We start from the raw sequence: 16,225 nt of genomic DNA on the forward strand, positions 1-16,225 counted from the left end.
CCCCCAGTCCTTCTGAAGTCCTGCAATAAAATCCCGCTAGCCTTCAAAGTCTGATTCTCTAGGAATTCTTCCTCCCGTTGCCAGACCCCCAGGTTGGGAAGCCTGATGTGGGGCTCAGAACCTTCACTCCAGTGGGTGGACTTCTGTGGTATAAGTGTTCTCCAGTTTGTGAGTCACCCACCCAGCAGTTACGGGATTTGATTTTGTTGTGATTGCGCCCCTCCTACTGTCTCATTGTGGCTTCTCCCCTGTCTTTGGATGTGGGGTATCTTTTTTGGTGAGTTCCAGTGTCTTCCTGTCAATGATTGTTCAGCAGTTAATTGTGATTCTGGTGCTCACGCAACAGGGAGTAAGCACACGTCCTTCTACTCTGCCATCTTGAACCAATCTCTCTAGCTTCAGTTCTTAAATTTAGGTCTTTGGTTGATTTTGAGTTCATTTTTTTATATGGTATGAAGTGGGAGTCCAGTTTCATTCTTTTGCATGTGGATATCCAGTTGTCCCAGCACCATTTGTTGAAAAGACTATTCTTTCTGCCTTGAATGATCTTGTAGCCCCTTGTCAAAAATCAGTTAATGCTACATTTAAGGGTTTGTTTCCAGATTCTCCATTCTATCCCATTGACCTGCATGTCTGTCCTTATGCCAGCACCACACTGTCTTGACTACGGTTGCTTTGTAGTAAATTTTGAAATCAGGAAGTGTAAGTCCTGTAACTTTGTTTTTATTTTTTAAAGATTGTTTTGGCTATACTGAATCTCTTAAATTTCTATGTGAATTTTAGGCTAAACTAGTCAATTTCAGCAAAAAAGGCAGCTGAGATTTTGATGAGCATTAAATTGAATCTGTCGATCAATTTGAGGAGTATTATAATCTTATCCATAAACATGGGATGTCTTTCTGTTTATTCAGATCTTCTTTAATTTCTTTTCAGTAATATTTTGTAGTTTCAGTGTACGAATTGTGTACTTTTTGTTAAGTTTATTCTTAAGTATTTTATTCTTTTTGATACTATTGTACATGGAATTGTTTTCTTAATTTTCTTTTCAATGTGTTCATTGCAGTTGTGTAGAACTACAATTGATTTTTGTATATATATATTTTTAATTTTTAAATGATTTTTGTATATTGATCTTGTATCCTACACCTTACTGAACTTGTTTATTATTTCTAATAGTTGTGTGTGTTTGTGTGTTTTTGTGTGTGTTTGTGTGTGTGTTCCCAAGGATTTTATATGTACAAAGTCATATTATCAGCATATAGAGATAGTCTCACTTATTAGTCTCCAATCTGGATACCTTTTATTTATTTTCTTGCCTAGTTGCGCTGGCTAGAACCTTCAGTACAATGTTGAATAGACATCCTTGTCTTGTTCCTGATCTTAGGGGAAAACTTTTATACTTTATTCTTTTATCATTACGTATGATGTTAGCTATTGGTTTTCACTGATGCCCTTTGTCAGGTCAAGGAAGTTCGCTTCTATTTCTAGTTTGTTGAGTGTTTTTATCGTGAAAGGGTGTAGGATTTTGTGAAATGCTTTTTCTGCATCAGTTGAGTTGATCGTGTGTTTTTTCTTGATTCTATTAACGTGGTGTGTATTACGTTCTTTTTTTTTTTTTTAGGGGCATATATTTTAATTTAATTTTTTATTTTTTTAAACATCTTTATTGGAGTATAATCGCTTTACAGTGTTGTGTTAGTTTCTGCTGTATAACAAAGTGAATCAGCTATATGTACACATATATCCCCATATCCCCTCCCTCTTGCATCTCCCTTCCACACTCCCTATCCCACCCCTCTAGGTGGTCAGAAAGCACAGAGCTGATCTCCCTGTGCTATGCGTCTGCTTCCCATTAGCTATCTAATTTACATTTGGTAGACTAGATAGCTAGTGAGAAGCAGCCGCATAGCACAGGGAGATCAGCTCAGTGCCTTGTGACCACCTATATTCAGCCATTCTTGCATTCCTGGGATAAATCGCACTTGGTCATGATGTCTAATTCTTTTTAATGTTGCTGGATTCAGTATGTTTGTGCTTTGTTGAGGATAATTCCTGTATTCATAAGGAATGTTAGCCTTTAGCTTTCTCTTTTGGTGTCTTTGTCTGGTTTTGGTATCAATGTCATACTGGCCTCATAGAATGTGTTGGGAAGTGTTCTCTCCTTTTCTGTTTTTTGGAAGAGTTTTTGAAGAATTGGTTTTAATTATTCTTCTTTAAATACTTGGTAGAATTCACCAGCGAACCCATCTGGTCCTGGGTTTTTTTTTTTTTTTTTTTTTTTTTTTTTTTTTTTTTTTTTTGCGGTACGCAGGCCTCTCACTGCTGTGGCCTCTCCTGTTGTGGAGAGGCTCTGGACGTGCAGGCCCAGCTGCTCCGCGGCATGTGGGATCCTCCCGGACCGGGGCACGAACCCGTGTCCCCTGCATCGGCAGGAGGACTCTCAACCTCGGCGCCACCAGGGAAGCCCCTGGTCCTGGGTTTTTTTGCGAGAAGTTTTTTGACTGCTGATTCAGTCTTTTGTTTTAGGTCTATTCAGATTTTTTGTTTCCTTTTTAGTGCTTGTGCAGGTTCAGTAGCTTGCAAAATTTAAAGAATTTTCCATTTCATGTAGGTTATCTAATTTGTTGGCATACAATTAATTGTTCATAGTATTCCCTTAGAATCCTTTTTTTGGTGAGGTCAATAGTAATGTCTTCTCTTTCATTCTTGATTTTAGTAGTTTGAGTGTTTCTCACTTTTTCCTGGTCAGTCTAGCTAAAAATTTGGCAGTTTGCAGATCTTTTAAAGAGCTAACTTTTAATTTTGTTGGCTTTCTCTATTGTTTTTCTAAATTTGATTTTATTTATTTCTGCTCTAATCTTTATTATTTCCTTCATTCTCCTCACTTTGAGGTTAGTTTACTCTTATTTTTCTAGTTTCTTGAGGAAGAAGGTTAAATTATTAATTTGAAATTTTCCTTTTTAATATAGACATTTACAGCTATAATTTTTACTCTAAGCACTGCTTTAGCTGCATCCCATAAGTTCTGGTATGTTGTGCCTTCATTTTCATTCATCTAAAAGTATTTGCTAATTTCTCATTGGTTATTTAAGAGTGTGTTGTTTAATTTCCACATATTTGCGAATTACCTCATTTTTTTGATACTTATTCTGATTTCATTCCCATGTGGTTGGAGAATATACTTTGATGTTTTCAATCCTTTTAAATTTATTGAGACTTGTGTTATGGCCTAACAAATGGTCTATCCTGGAGAATGTTCCACGTCCACTTGAGAAGAAGGTGTATTCTACCGTTGTTGGGTGGAGTGTTCTATAGATGTCTGTTAGGTCTAACTGGTTTAAAGCGTTGTTCAGGTGCTCTGTTTCCTTGTTAATCTTCTGGCTAATTGTTATGTCCGTACTGAAAGTGAGCACTGAAGTGTCCAGCTATTATTGTTGAAGTATCTGTTTCTCCTTTCAGTTCCCCAGTTTTTATTTCATGTATATTGGGGCTCTGTTATTAGGTGCATATATGTTTATTTTGCCTTCATTTATTCTTTCTCTAATGCTCTTTCTTTCTTTATGTAGGTCTGAGTTTCTGACCCATATGATTTTTTCTTCTCTCTGAAGAAGTTACTTTAGTAATTCTTACAAGCAGGTCTGCTTACAAGCAGGTCTGCTGGTGATATTTCCTCAATTTTTGTTTGTATGATCAAGTCTTTATTTGTCTTTAAATCTGAAGGCTATTTTGCTGGATACAGAATTCTAGGTTGGTGGGGTATTTTTTTTCCTTTTGACAGGTTAAATGTTTCATTCCACTCTTTTCTTGCTTGTAGGTTTCTGAAGATAGGTATGTGTGGGCCATACTTTTTTTTTGTTGCATGTCTCATAAAATTTTTGTTGAAAAGTAGACATTTTAAGAATGTGGCAGTTCTCAAAATCATATTCTCCCTCCTTTCCATGTTTTGTTTGTTTAGTGACTTTTCTAAATTAACTCTGTAAGGTCAGTATTGTTTGTCATGTGTGGCCACTGAAGTCCCTGACTGGTTAGCTGATTGGTCAGTGTGTGACGGGACAGAGCTTTCCTTAAATGCCTGGACACAGCAGTTTTCCAGTCTTTGCCGAGGGGCTCTTGGTGTGTGTTGGAGCATTCTGTCAGCACTCAGCCAGGCAGTTTACAGCCTCAGCCTCCACTTCTTGCTTGTGCAGAGCCTCAAGGTCAGCCAGAGCTGGGAGCTTAGGGCCTTCTCAGGTCTTTCCTAGGCAAGCACATAGCCCTAGACATGCTCACAGCCTTCTAGATTCCCAGGAATATGTGGGAGCTTCTCAAAGCCCCTACGGACGTCTCATTCCCCAGCTTTTTGGTTTAAGCTTTTTGCTTAGGCTATTATTTGCTCTGTCTGTTATCTACCCACTCAGGCAGCTAAAATTTTAAACAATTGCCCCTGAATTTTTTTCAACAAATGCCTTTTGACAATAGCTTGTTCTCACTGGGCAAGCTCTGAATCAGTTCAAATAAAGACAGCCTTGGGGCTTCCCTGGTGGCGCAGTGGTTGAGAGTCCGCCTGCTGATGCAGGGGACACAGGTTCCTGCCCCGGTCCAGGAAGATCCCACATGCCACAGAGCGGCTGGGCCCGTGAGCCATGGCCACTGAGCCTGCGTGTCCGGAGCCTGTGCTCCGCAACAGGAGAGGTCATGACAGTGAGAGGCCCGCGTACCGCAAAAAAAAAAAAAAAAAAGACAGCCTTGTGAGAGGGGTCTTTCAGGGAGCCATCAGGTAAGTCATATAATGAAAATTTTCTGATAATGGGGCTTTGAAGGAGTTTCAACCCTGTTCTTTCCCTTCCAGTGACTGGCAGGCTGCTGGGCTTTCACTGTGATTGTAGGATGTTGGTTTCAAGGCTATTGCAGATTTGGGGGTGAGGGGAGAAGGGAATAGGAGAAGTTAAAATGCCATAAAACTTGGTGTGCGTTCTAAGATTCTGGCATCTCTCATGAGTAAGCACTCCCCAGATTGCTGCAAACCTTTGGTTAATTTCCAGAGTTCTGAAACAGCTGATTCTGACAGTTTTTGCCAGTGTTCTCATTACTTTTTTGGAGATGATTTTCAGAGGTCCTTACTCCACGATTTCTGGTGCTGTTTTCCCCAGCTGTGCCTCTGACTGTGTGTTGGATGTGCAGTGAGGCACTTCAAGAGAGCTCAGAGTACCCAAACTTTCCACCCCTGCTGCCCACCCCCCAAGAAATGAGTCACTGGTAGTTGGGGTGCAGGTGGGTTTTCCTATCCAAGTGCCTCTTTGTTGTCCCATTTTTGAAGATTATTGGATCTGCTATAAAAGTGAGTCTAAAATCACAATTCTGTGTTCCCTTTAAGAATAGTCCTTGAAACATTGGCAAGAAGGTCATGACTAGCGGCGTTTTTACAGTCTCCAGCTGCCCTCTCAGAAGAGGAATAGATAGGAGGTTGGCCACATTTGTAGGATGTGCTTGAAGATAATGTAACCTATTTTTTTTTTAATATCACAGGGATTTAATGTGCAAAATGGCAGTTGTACCAGATTGGCATACTTCGTATCCTCACACACAAAAATTCATGCATTTAAGACCCCACTCTTCACCGTGTAGAGTGTATTCAAGGAATGGTTTCCAAAATATGTTCAGACCTTCTTCATGTGAGTATTCCTGAGCAAATGATACTAACAGTAGATATCATTATGTATGTTTAGTATGTACTAGACTCTGTACAAAGGCCTCACATGACATTTAATCCTCACAGTAAAGCTGTGAAATAAATTCTGTTATTGTCCCAGTTTTCTTTATGGGGAATCTGAGATGCAGGTTTATCAAGCCACTTGCCCAAAAGTTGCATAGCTTTTAGGTAGCAGGGTTGAGATTTGTACCCAGACAGTGTGATTCCAGGATCCATGGAATTAACTACTGTGGTATCTAGTATACTGCCTCACTCCTCAGTTTTTTCTTAGTTAATAGACTATATTTTTTGACTAGTTTTTTTTTTTTTTTTTTTTTTTGGCTGTACTGTGTGGCTTGTGGGTCTTAGTTCCCTGACCAGGGATAGAACCTGGGCCATGGCAGTGAGAGTGCCGAGTTCTAACCACTGGACTGCCGGGGAGCTCCCTGAGTAGTTTTAGGTTCACAGAAAAACTGAGCTAAAGTACAGAGTATTCCCATACATCTCTTCACTCCCCATCCCCAGTTTCCCTTATTACCAGCATTGGCATTAGTGTGGTACATTCATTAGAATTGATGAGCCATTACTGACATATTATTAGAGTTCACACTCTTCGTGTTGTACGTTCTTTGGGTTTTGATAACTGTATAATGACATGTGTCTACTGTTACTGCTTCATATAGAGTAGTTTCACTGCCCTAAGAATCCTCTGTGCTCTGCTTATTCATCCCTCCCCGCCGCAATCTCGGGCAACCATTGGTCTTCTTACTGTCTCCATAGTTTTGCCTTTTCCAGAATGTCATTTAGTTGGAATCATACAGTCCATAGCATTTTCACATTGGCTTCTTTCATTTAGCAATATGCACTTAAGGCTCCTTCATGTCTTTTCATGATGTGATAGTTCATTTCTTTTTTTCTCTGAATAATATTCTCTTGTATGGACGTACAACAGTTTATTCACTACTGAAGGACATCTTGGTTGCTCTCATGCCTTGGCAATTATCAATAAAGCTGCTATAGACATTTGCATGCAGATTTTTGCGTGGACATAAAATTTTAACTTATTTGGATCACTCAGTTTTAAAGCAATAAAATATGACATTATAGTTTCCCCAAAATGTGTCTTTTCATTTGTTCATTCCTCCCTCACTCCCTTCCTTCACAAACATTTTCTGAGCCCTAATATGTGACAAGAACTGTCACAGGGATGGAGGATAAAGAGACGGGTCCGGTAGAGGGTCTGCCCTGGAGGATCCCACAGTCTTGAGAGGGAGAGGAGGAATTCCAGCAGAACAATACCAGTGCTGGTCCAGAAGCACGTACAAAGCGCTGAGTGCACAGCCTGAGGAACTGGAAGGACTCAGTGGGACATAGTGAAAGGATGGACCGGAAGAAAGGCATTCTAGTCAGAAGTCACGCTCGCCACCTGTGCTCACCTGCATCAGTGAGAGGCCACAGGCATCTACCAGAGAGACTATTTCAGGTGGGCCGTGTGTCTGTCCAAATCTCAGGAAAGAGGGGAGAATGGATGTTGAGGGATAACTGGCAATTTCCAACACAAACATTTATCATCCATAATAAATCTCTTCCAGCCCAATAGCTCCACGCCTAGAGTATACTTTGGATGTATCTTAGTTTAACTAGTTTTCTGACAGTACAAAGAAGAATGGAGTGAAGTGGGATTACTGGATTAAAGGGCGTCGACACTCTTCAGGCTCGTGAGCACCACCAAATTGCCTTTAGTAAGCTTGTACTGCACATCCCCACAAGGAATATTTAAAAGTACTTGTTTCTGAATATCCTAACACAGAATATTATCTCTTAACATTTTGTCCATTTGATATGCATAAACAATATTCTGTTGTGATTTTAATCTGCATTTCTCTAATGGTGAGGTTAACTTTGATTGTCAAGTTCATCAGGTTTATGTCTTTCTTTTGTTAGCGCCTATTCATGTCCTTTGCCCATTTACCCACTGTGGGTTGGTCTTTTTAGTTATTTGTATGAGCTCTCTGTATTAAAAATATTAATCCTTTATCTGCCTTATGTACCATCAGTTTCTTTTTTCATTTGTCATTTGCCTTTTATTTATGTTTCTTTTTTTTTTTTTTTTTTTGTGGTATGCGGGCCTCTCACTGCTGTGGCCTCTCCCGTTGTGGAGCACAGTCTCCGGACACGCAGGCTCAGCGACCACGGCTCACGGGCCCAGCCGCTCCGCGGCATGTGGGATCTTCCTGGACCGGGGCATGAACCCGTGTCCCCTGCATTGGCAGGTGGACTCGACCACTGCGCCGCCAGGGAAGTCTATGTTTTTTTTTAAAGTACTGACTTATTTTTTTCTTTTCTAAATAAAAATTATATATATAGAAAACAAATATATTTAAATAAAAAGTATATACATACATATATATAATGCCTCCTAGCACCCCTTTTCTCTCCAGATTTGGTCACCATTAAGTGTTTGGCTGGCCTGTCTCTCATGGACGTCATGCATGCACACACACGTGTAGATATGTACTTATATGACTCATATTAAAGAAAGCACAATTCATGGGTGAATCTGTGAGCCACAGATATTAGACACCCTGTTTCCTTTTAAGATGTTTTTTGCTTTATGTTTATGTTTCAATTTGAATAATTTCTGTCGACCTGCCTTTCTATTCACTAGTCCTTTCTTCTACTGTGTACAGTTTCACTGTTAAACAAATTAAATGAGCTCTTGCTTTGATATTGTATTTTTAATTTCTAGCTTTTTCATGTGCTTTAAAAAAATAGTTTCCACTTCTCTGCTGAAATTCCCTACGTGTTCAGCATTTTGTCAGTTTTCCCTTAATCTCTTTAACATATTTGTCATTCTTGGTTTAAATACCTGATCGTTTCTACATCTGTTCTCTCTGTGGGTCTTTGGATGATTCTTTTTTGCTCTTGATCAGGTCACCTTTTCTTTGTTTACCTGTCTTGCAATTTTAAAAGGATTTAACACCAGACATTTGTGTAAAAAAGAGTAGAGATACAGTAAATCATATTTACCACGAGAAAAAGGAGTGCCCCTTCTGCTCAGGCTGCTGGTGAGGTGGGCTGGCTCAGTTTAATTTCTCAGTTGAGCTGTGTCTGGATTTGGTTGCAGTTTTGGTTAGATTCACGTGACCCCTTGTTTCAAATGCTTCCCTTCAACAGGCCTTGTGATCTGAGCACTGCTGAGACTCCAGCCATCTCTGCTTCACAGTCCAGCTGCCAGCTTGGCATCCTGTGGCGGGCTCTCTGCTTTCCAGCCCTCCTGCCACTTTTGGAGGGTTTCTGGGGAGCTCTCTTTGTCCTCCAGCTCAGCTGCTAGCTTCGTGCACCTTAGGAAGTCACCCTCTGCCCTGCCACCCTGCCTGCAATTGCAGTGGGCTGCTGAGGTGCACTCGGTGAGGGCCCCGTATGCTTCAGAGGGGTTTGCCGCTGATCTGTACTCAGGCACGGTGAGCAGCTGCCTGACACTTAGGGAAGACCCTGCATCCCTCGGGGCATATCACACAGCTCTCCTGCCTCACTCCCAGCTTTGGGGTGCTTCCTATGCAATGTGTGAAGGCCCACGAGGACGGGTGCAGACTCGCTCTGTGACTGAGGCTCTTGGGATGCAAATCCATGGGATTGGTCCATGTGACTACTAAGCAATCGCTTGTTTTCTCCATACCCCTGTGTAGAATGAATCTGCTTCTTTTACCAAGACTCCGCAAGGGTGAAAGGAGTCATGGGTGTTTTCTCTCTGAGGAGTGGCTGGTCCTTTCTGGAGTTTAGTTTATTTGTACCCTCAGTTCTTTGGTGGGTTTCAAACCCCTCTCTTTTTTTAGCTTATCCTACTTGTTCTCATTGCCAGGGTCAGAATGACAATCTGCTGTGACTTTCTGTATCCTAAACGGATGTAGAAAATTTTGTCAAATTCCCCTCCAGAAAGATATATCAATTAGTACTCTCCCACCAGCAGGTTGTGCAAGTTTGGCTACCGCTTTCATTTTAAATTCCAGAAGTTGCATTAGGCTTGTGAAATAAAAAGTCTGCCCTCAAGTAAACTCAAATAGTTTCAAAGCAATATTTCTGATACTTCAAAATTAGAATTATTGATTGCCAAGATGGGGCTGCTTGGAAAGCAACTGAAAATGCGCATGAAAAGTCTGAAAAAAGATTTCAAGATGGAGACATAAAGACATAAAGGGGTCCCTCTGTGACGCTGGGTTCAGGAGGAGGAATTCCAGGCGGGGTGGGCAGAGGGAGCAATACTCTTGACCAGCTGATGTGGAGCCCTGCAGCTCCGCCACGTGAATCAGCTGCTTCTGAGGTTCGAAGCGACAGTCGGAAACTCAGAGGGATGCAGGCAGCCACTCCTGCACATTGAGCATCCTTGGAGTTCTTGTGGGAGATTTAAGTCCCTTCTCCCCCAGGCTCTGTGCCCAGCCCTCTTCTGCCTGTCTGTCTTCTCCTAGGTGAACATCTGGTTCCACATCCCGAAACACCACCCGTAACAAACAGCAGCTCCGTTGTGACCCCCGTCCTGAGCTCCCCGGCTGCCCCCCACCTCGTTGGTTTGTCCTGCTGCCTTTGCGGCACTTGGCGCTATCTACCGTTACCTCATCATTCATTTGTCTGTTTCTTGTTTTGCTTCCCCCTCCAGAGTCTAAGCTTTCCAAGAGCAGAGCTTCCTGTCTTATTCACGTCAGTAACTTCAGTGCCTGGAGCAGTGGCTGAAGTATGACAGATGCTCAGAAATATTTTTTGAATAAATGAAATTCCACACCCTTAAAAGTCAGTGTTTGGAAAGGCTCTCTTCTCTCCCTGCCTGCTTTCCTAAGGCTCCCACACAGCCAGTTCTCATGCCCCCATCCCAGCCCCACCCTCTCTGACCTCTAGATTCAGTTTTCAAATGGACATCCCCACTTAGATACCCCAAACTGAGCTCATTAGCTTTCCCGCAAACTTTTCTCTTCTGTTCCAGGTGTCCATTGCTATGAACAAACTCCACCAAACATAGAGGCTTGAAATTGCAACAACCGTGTATTTTGTTCACAGATCTGCAATATAAGCGGGTCCCAGGGATGGCTTGTCTCTGCTCTGTGCATGTCAGAGGGAGAGGTGCCAAGGCTGGGGGCGACTTGACATCTGGGGCTGGAATCACTTGGAGGCTGGCTCCCTCGAATGGCCAGCAGTTGGTGCTGGCTCTTGGCTGGAAGCTCAGTTGGGACCGTTGGCCAGACACCTACACGTGGCTTCTCTGTGTGACTCCTTGACTTCCTCGCAGCATGGGGACTGGTGTGAGCATCTTAAGAGGACCAGACAGAAGCTGTAGTACTTTTTTGTGACTGTGTCTTAGAAATCACGTAGTGTCAATTCTGCTCTAGTCACAGACTCATCCAGATTTAAGGAGAAGGAACATATGCCCCACTTTCTGATGGGCAGAGAGTTAATACGATATCGTAAGAGAAGCATGTGTGGTGGGGATCTTGTTGTGGCCATCTTGGGAAATCGCATCGGCCACATCGTCCGTGTTTGTTTTCTCACCGCTCACCCAGCCACCCACGCCAGGTGCACAAACTTCAGCCTCTTCTCCTGCCTTACCCGACACATCCAATCATAAGGTTCTGTAGACTCTACCGCCTCTATTTTAACATCTCTTTTATTCATCCCGGCTTTTCACTCGCTGACCATCACATTAGTGTAGACCTCACTTAAGACCTGTCTAAGCTGGCTCTAATTACCCAGCTTCTCTTATACTGTCACTCTCCTCCCCTTTCTGTTTCTCTCCCATGTGATACCAAAGTGAAGTTTAAGAATGAAAATTGGGTTGTGTTATCCTCTCGATGACAGTCCTGCTGTAGCATCGCATAACCAGAGCACAAAGCCAGAGGACAGGACCGCTGTGCCTTGGTTCCTGCTGACTTTCCCGGTCTCCTCTCCTGGTTGGTGGCCGCTCTGCATGTCCCCTCCTGGCTGTCCTCCACAGCAGCCCCACTTCCAGCCCCTCTCGCTCTCAGGGAGCACAACATTGCAGTGGAAGTGTCACTCTGTCCTCTAAGAAGATTTTCCTGAGACCCTCATCCTGTCACCCCAAACCAACCACTCTATGTTCTGGATCTCCAATGTATCTCAGTTAAGTAATCCCCTCCCTGGAGGAGGCCGTGGGCATCGTGAGCTGAGCCATCCCCAGCACTGGGCACAGGCCTCGTGTGTGCACGGTGAGCAAGCATCAGGGAAGGTGGGTATCAGTGACGGCCAGCACGGCCCCTGGAAGGATGGAAGTGGTCTCCAGGACCCTCCACGCTGCTTCTCCTAAGGTTAGGACCCGTAAGGTCTTCACGGCAGGTGTGGGCGCTGGTATGTTCTCTGTTACCGCCTCAAGTGGAAGACTGCTCAGCCATCCTACAGCTGTGAGCAGATCCCTCACTGCCTCTGGGAAGGTCCACGTTGGCACTTTGAATCCATCATCTGGCCCAGGTCACCCCAAGACTAAAGCCGTCACTGTCCTCATGCCAGGAAGCTTCCATAGCTTGATAAGAAATTCTCATTTAAAGGGAAATAACTAGAGTCATCCTCCCCTAGCTTCTGCTGTGAACAGTTTGACAAAAATGAGTCTATGTTCAAGACATTTAACGTGTCCAGAATTTACTATGTAAGACAGAGGTACTAAATGAACTATGGTCACCAAGCCTTTGCAATCTCATTAACAGATATAAAAGATTTACCAAGCTACCATGGTTCTTAGCCTCCTCTTTACCTAGTAGGTTATAAAATATCGAAAGGGACTAATCACATCTTCATGTTTATGAGACTGATTGGCACCGTGAGTTAATTTGTAGTTACTGTGTCTGTAGGGTGTCAGCTGCCCTTTGGCGACATGGGGACTCTGGAACCTAAACCATTACAGCTGGGACCCCTTTCCCCACCAGTGCAGGTGCCCTGCAAGCTCATTAGAGAACTAAACATTCTTCATTATCCTTTAGTATCCAGTGATTCTCACCTCTTCCTTGTCTTTGAAAGGAAAAGGTTGTAGATTTAAGAATTACATGTTTTTCCCTCAAAAATTGGCAAGGGGATGAAAAGTGAATATAATATTTTGAAGATTTATTTGAGATAAAATTGATTCTTAACTAAGTTTTATTTCAGTATCCATGTTTTTCACTTGTAGTGACATAGGTCCTTTATAGGGAAGATTATCTTCGCTTTTTTTTCCTAATGTTACTACTATTATTTTATATTGATTGAAATGTAAATTTCAGAGGTGCAACAAATGACTGCAGATTTGCAATTGCGGGTCATCTACTTGTAAGCCTAGATATAGTAGAAGAAATACTGTTCAGAAGTTTGTTGGATTCTAGTACACAGTGAAATGCTGTTTATTGTCTTAGCTTTGAGAGCGTTTAATAAATAGCTGTCTCTCTTTTATAGCCACAGCTGTTGCAAATCCAATACTGTCGTCCTTAGATGTTAAACGGATTTTATTTCAAAAAATTACTGATAAAGGAGATGAGTTGAAGAAAGCCTTTCACCTGCTCGACATCAGTAACGACATGACAGTGACAAAGGATGAACTGGGAAGAGTCATCACAACCTTCCTGCTGCCTCTCACGAGAGAGCAGTTTCAAGATGTGCTGGCTCAGGTACAGTGCAGAAAAGACTCAGAATCACCCATTATGGAGGAGGGGATGCAGTATATTACAGGAGCATGTAACCTCGTCTGGCTTTTCCCCACTGTCCCAAATAGAGTTTTGTTTGTCACAAATCAATTAAATTCTGGCAGCTTTGGGACAATTATCATGTGCTTGGGTCATATTTTGTGTGTAGCACTATTATAGTCATATTAGTTTACTTTTTAAGGCTTCCATATAAAGAGTATTTGGTCAACATGTACTTTGAAACTTAGTATTTGCGTTTGTTCTTACCTGAAGTGGTTATTGAGCATCTACTGTGTGCTCAACCCAATGCAGAGCAATCAGACAGTTTTCAGCTATTATTTCTTCAAATATTTTTTTCTACCTCTTCCTCTGCTCTCTCGGACATTTTGGTATTGTCCTCCAGACCCCTGAGGCTCTGTTCATTTTATAAAATATTTTTCCTGTCTATCTTTCAGATTGCATAATTTCCATTGATATGTCTTCAAATTCACTGACTCTTTCTTAGCATCTCCGTTCTGCTATGAAGTCCATTCAGTGAATTTTTAATTTTAGACATTATATTTTTCAGTTCTAGAATTTTCATTTGGTTCTTTTTCATAATTTCTATTTATCTGCTTAGATTTCTTGGTTTTTCTTTCAATTATGAGCATATTTCTTTGACTACATTGAGCGTAGTTTAAATAGCTGCTTAAAAGTCCTTAGCTGGTAATTCTAACATCTGGATCATCTCAGGGTTGGCCTGCTTTGATTTTTTTTTCCTTTGAGAAGGGTCACATTTCTCTGGTTCTTCATTTTTGAGCATATTTGGATAATGTCCCAGACTAGTGCTATTCAATAGAAATATAATTTGTCACATAAGTAATTTTAAATTTTCTAGTAGCTACATTACAAAAATAAAAAGAAATAGGTGAAATTAATTTTAATAATATTTTTATTTGACCAAATAAATATATCTAAAATATTATCTCATTTCAACATGTAATCACTATTTAAAATTGGTAATAAGATATTTTACATTCTTTTCTGTGTACTAAGTCTACAGAGCCTGGTATGTACTTTACACTTAGAGAAGACCTCAGTGCTGACACTAAATTTCCATTGGAAATACTTTATCTGTATTTAGATTTCATAAAATTTGCTGTTGAAATATTAGATTCATATACCCGGTCATTCCAAACTTAAAAGTTTTCCCAAAGCAAAGTTAATTTTAGAATTTAAATTAATTAACATTAAATTTAACAAACAGTTCAGTTCATCAGTTACCCTAGCCACGTTTCCAGTGCTCAGGAGTCACATATGGCTCTGGCTGTTCATTAAACAGTGCAGTGCTAAACGTCATGAATGCTGTGCTGTGGAGACTCTGGATTCTGTTATATTCCTCTGAGACTTTTGATACTTTTGCTTTGACAGGCAATTAACTTGCAAATTCTCCCTCACCTGCAGTGGGCAGTCGCTCACATCTTTTATTTTTATTTTTATTTTTATTTTTTGCGGTACGCGGGCCTCTCACTGTTGTGGCCTCTCCTGTTGCGGAGCACAGGCTCCGGATGCGCAGGCTCAGCGGCCATGGCTCATGGGCCTAGCCGCTCCACGGCATGTGGGATCTTCCTGGACAGGGGCACGAACCCGTGTCCCCTGCATCGGCAGGCGGACACTCAACCACTGCGCCACCAGGGAAGCCCTGTCATTCATATCTTGCTTCAGCTTTTCGGTCTTTTGCTGGGACTCTTGAGTCTGACCTACACACGCGTGGTTCAAGCACCAGCTGGAAATGTGGACAGAGTGCATACACAGAAAGTGGTGCTCCTCCTCTTTCAGGTTCCTGTCACATTTTTAACGGGTGTGGTTGTTTTGGGTTCAGTGTGCTGGCTCTTCGGGCCAGAAAGACAGTGGGTTTTTTTAGGGGGCAGAGTTTACCTGCTTTGTGCTGGGCACTGACTGTGGCCTGATCTTAGGTTCAAAGCCACTGAGAACAGGAAACTCCCTCCGTACTTGTCCCTTCTTCTAAAGTTTTAAGTTCCTCCAAAATCTGCCTGCCTTCTTTCACTCTTCAGAACCTTTAGATAGCTATTTTTTCTATTTCGACAGAGTTTATGGATGTTGTCTGTGGGAGGTTAGTCTTTTGAGAGCTTTCTCTGCCAGAAGTTCTTCTGCTTTATTGTTTTTAAAAAAGCAATTACAAAGTCACAGACAAGTTGGAAGTATAGTGCAAAGAACAATTTTCTCTTTCGTAAACGATTTGGGGGTAAGCTGCTCCATTACCTCAGATATTTCAGTGTATGTTTCCTTAAAACCAGAGCCCTGTTTTATATACCCACAATCCAGCCATCGTGGTAAGGATAGTAATGCCAACTCATGTCAGCCATCTCAGCCCCAGGCCCCAGGTCACAGTCATGCAGTGCGTTTGGCAAGTCTCCTATAGTCTAGAACACTTCTTCAGTCTTTCCTTAGTCTTGAAGACCATAACACTTAGAAGATTGCAGACCTGTTATTTTGTAGAGTGTCCCTGACTTGAGTTATCGGATGTTTCCTGATGACTAGATTCAGGCTTGCATCTTTGGCAGGAATGTCACAGAAATGATGCTGTGCTCTTCTCAACGCTTTTATTAGTTTACAGGTGATTTCAGTCTGTCCCATTACTGCTGATGTTCACTGCAGTCACTTGATTAAGGTGGAATCTATCAGACCCACCTGTCTTTTTCCTGGTGGAGTGCTCTTTATCTACTTTGTAATTAATAAGCATTTTGTGGGAGAAACTTTGAAACTATGTAGATATGCCATTCCTCACCAAACTTTCGTATATTCATTTATTGTTTATATGTTTGCAGGGACTCAAGATTTCCTGTTTTATGAAGTGGGTTATGATCCATTATTTTCATTATTTATTTTGATGTTTCAGTTGGCCCTA

At 41.8% G+C, this 16,225-nt stretch overlaps 1 protein-coding gene across 1 annotated transcript in view; it reads left to right on the forward strand.

The window, feature by feature from the left end:
- The window catches only part of EFCAB6 (EF-hand calcium binding domain 6), a 242,863-nt gene that overhangs the window by 21,586 nt on the left and 205,052 nt on the right, over window positions 1-16,225 (forward strand). Inside the window, 2 exon segments of the mRNA XM_060113119.1 lie at window positions 5,506-5,651; window positions 13,091-13,302. Coding sequence (XP_059969102.1) covers window positions 5,513-5,651; window positions 13,091-13,302 — 351 coding nt within the window. The 5' untranslated portion in view covers window positions 5,506-5,512.

Source organism: Mesoplodon densirostris, chromosome 11 (genome assembly GCF_025265405.1).
Source record: "Mesoplodon densirostris isolate mMesDen1 chromosome 11, mMesDen1 primary haplotype, whole genome shotgun sequence".
Taxonomy (NCBI): Eukaryota; Metazoa; Chordata; class Mammalia; order Artiodactyla; family Ziphiidae; genus Mesoplodon; species Mesoplodon densirostris.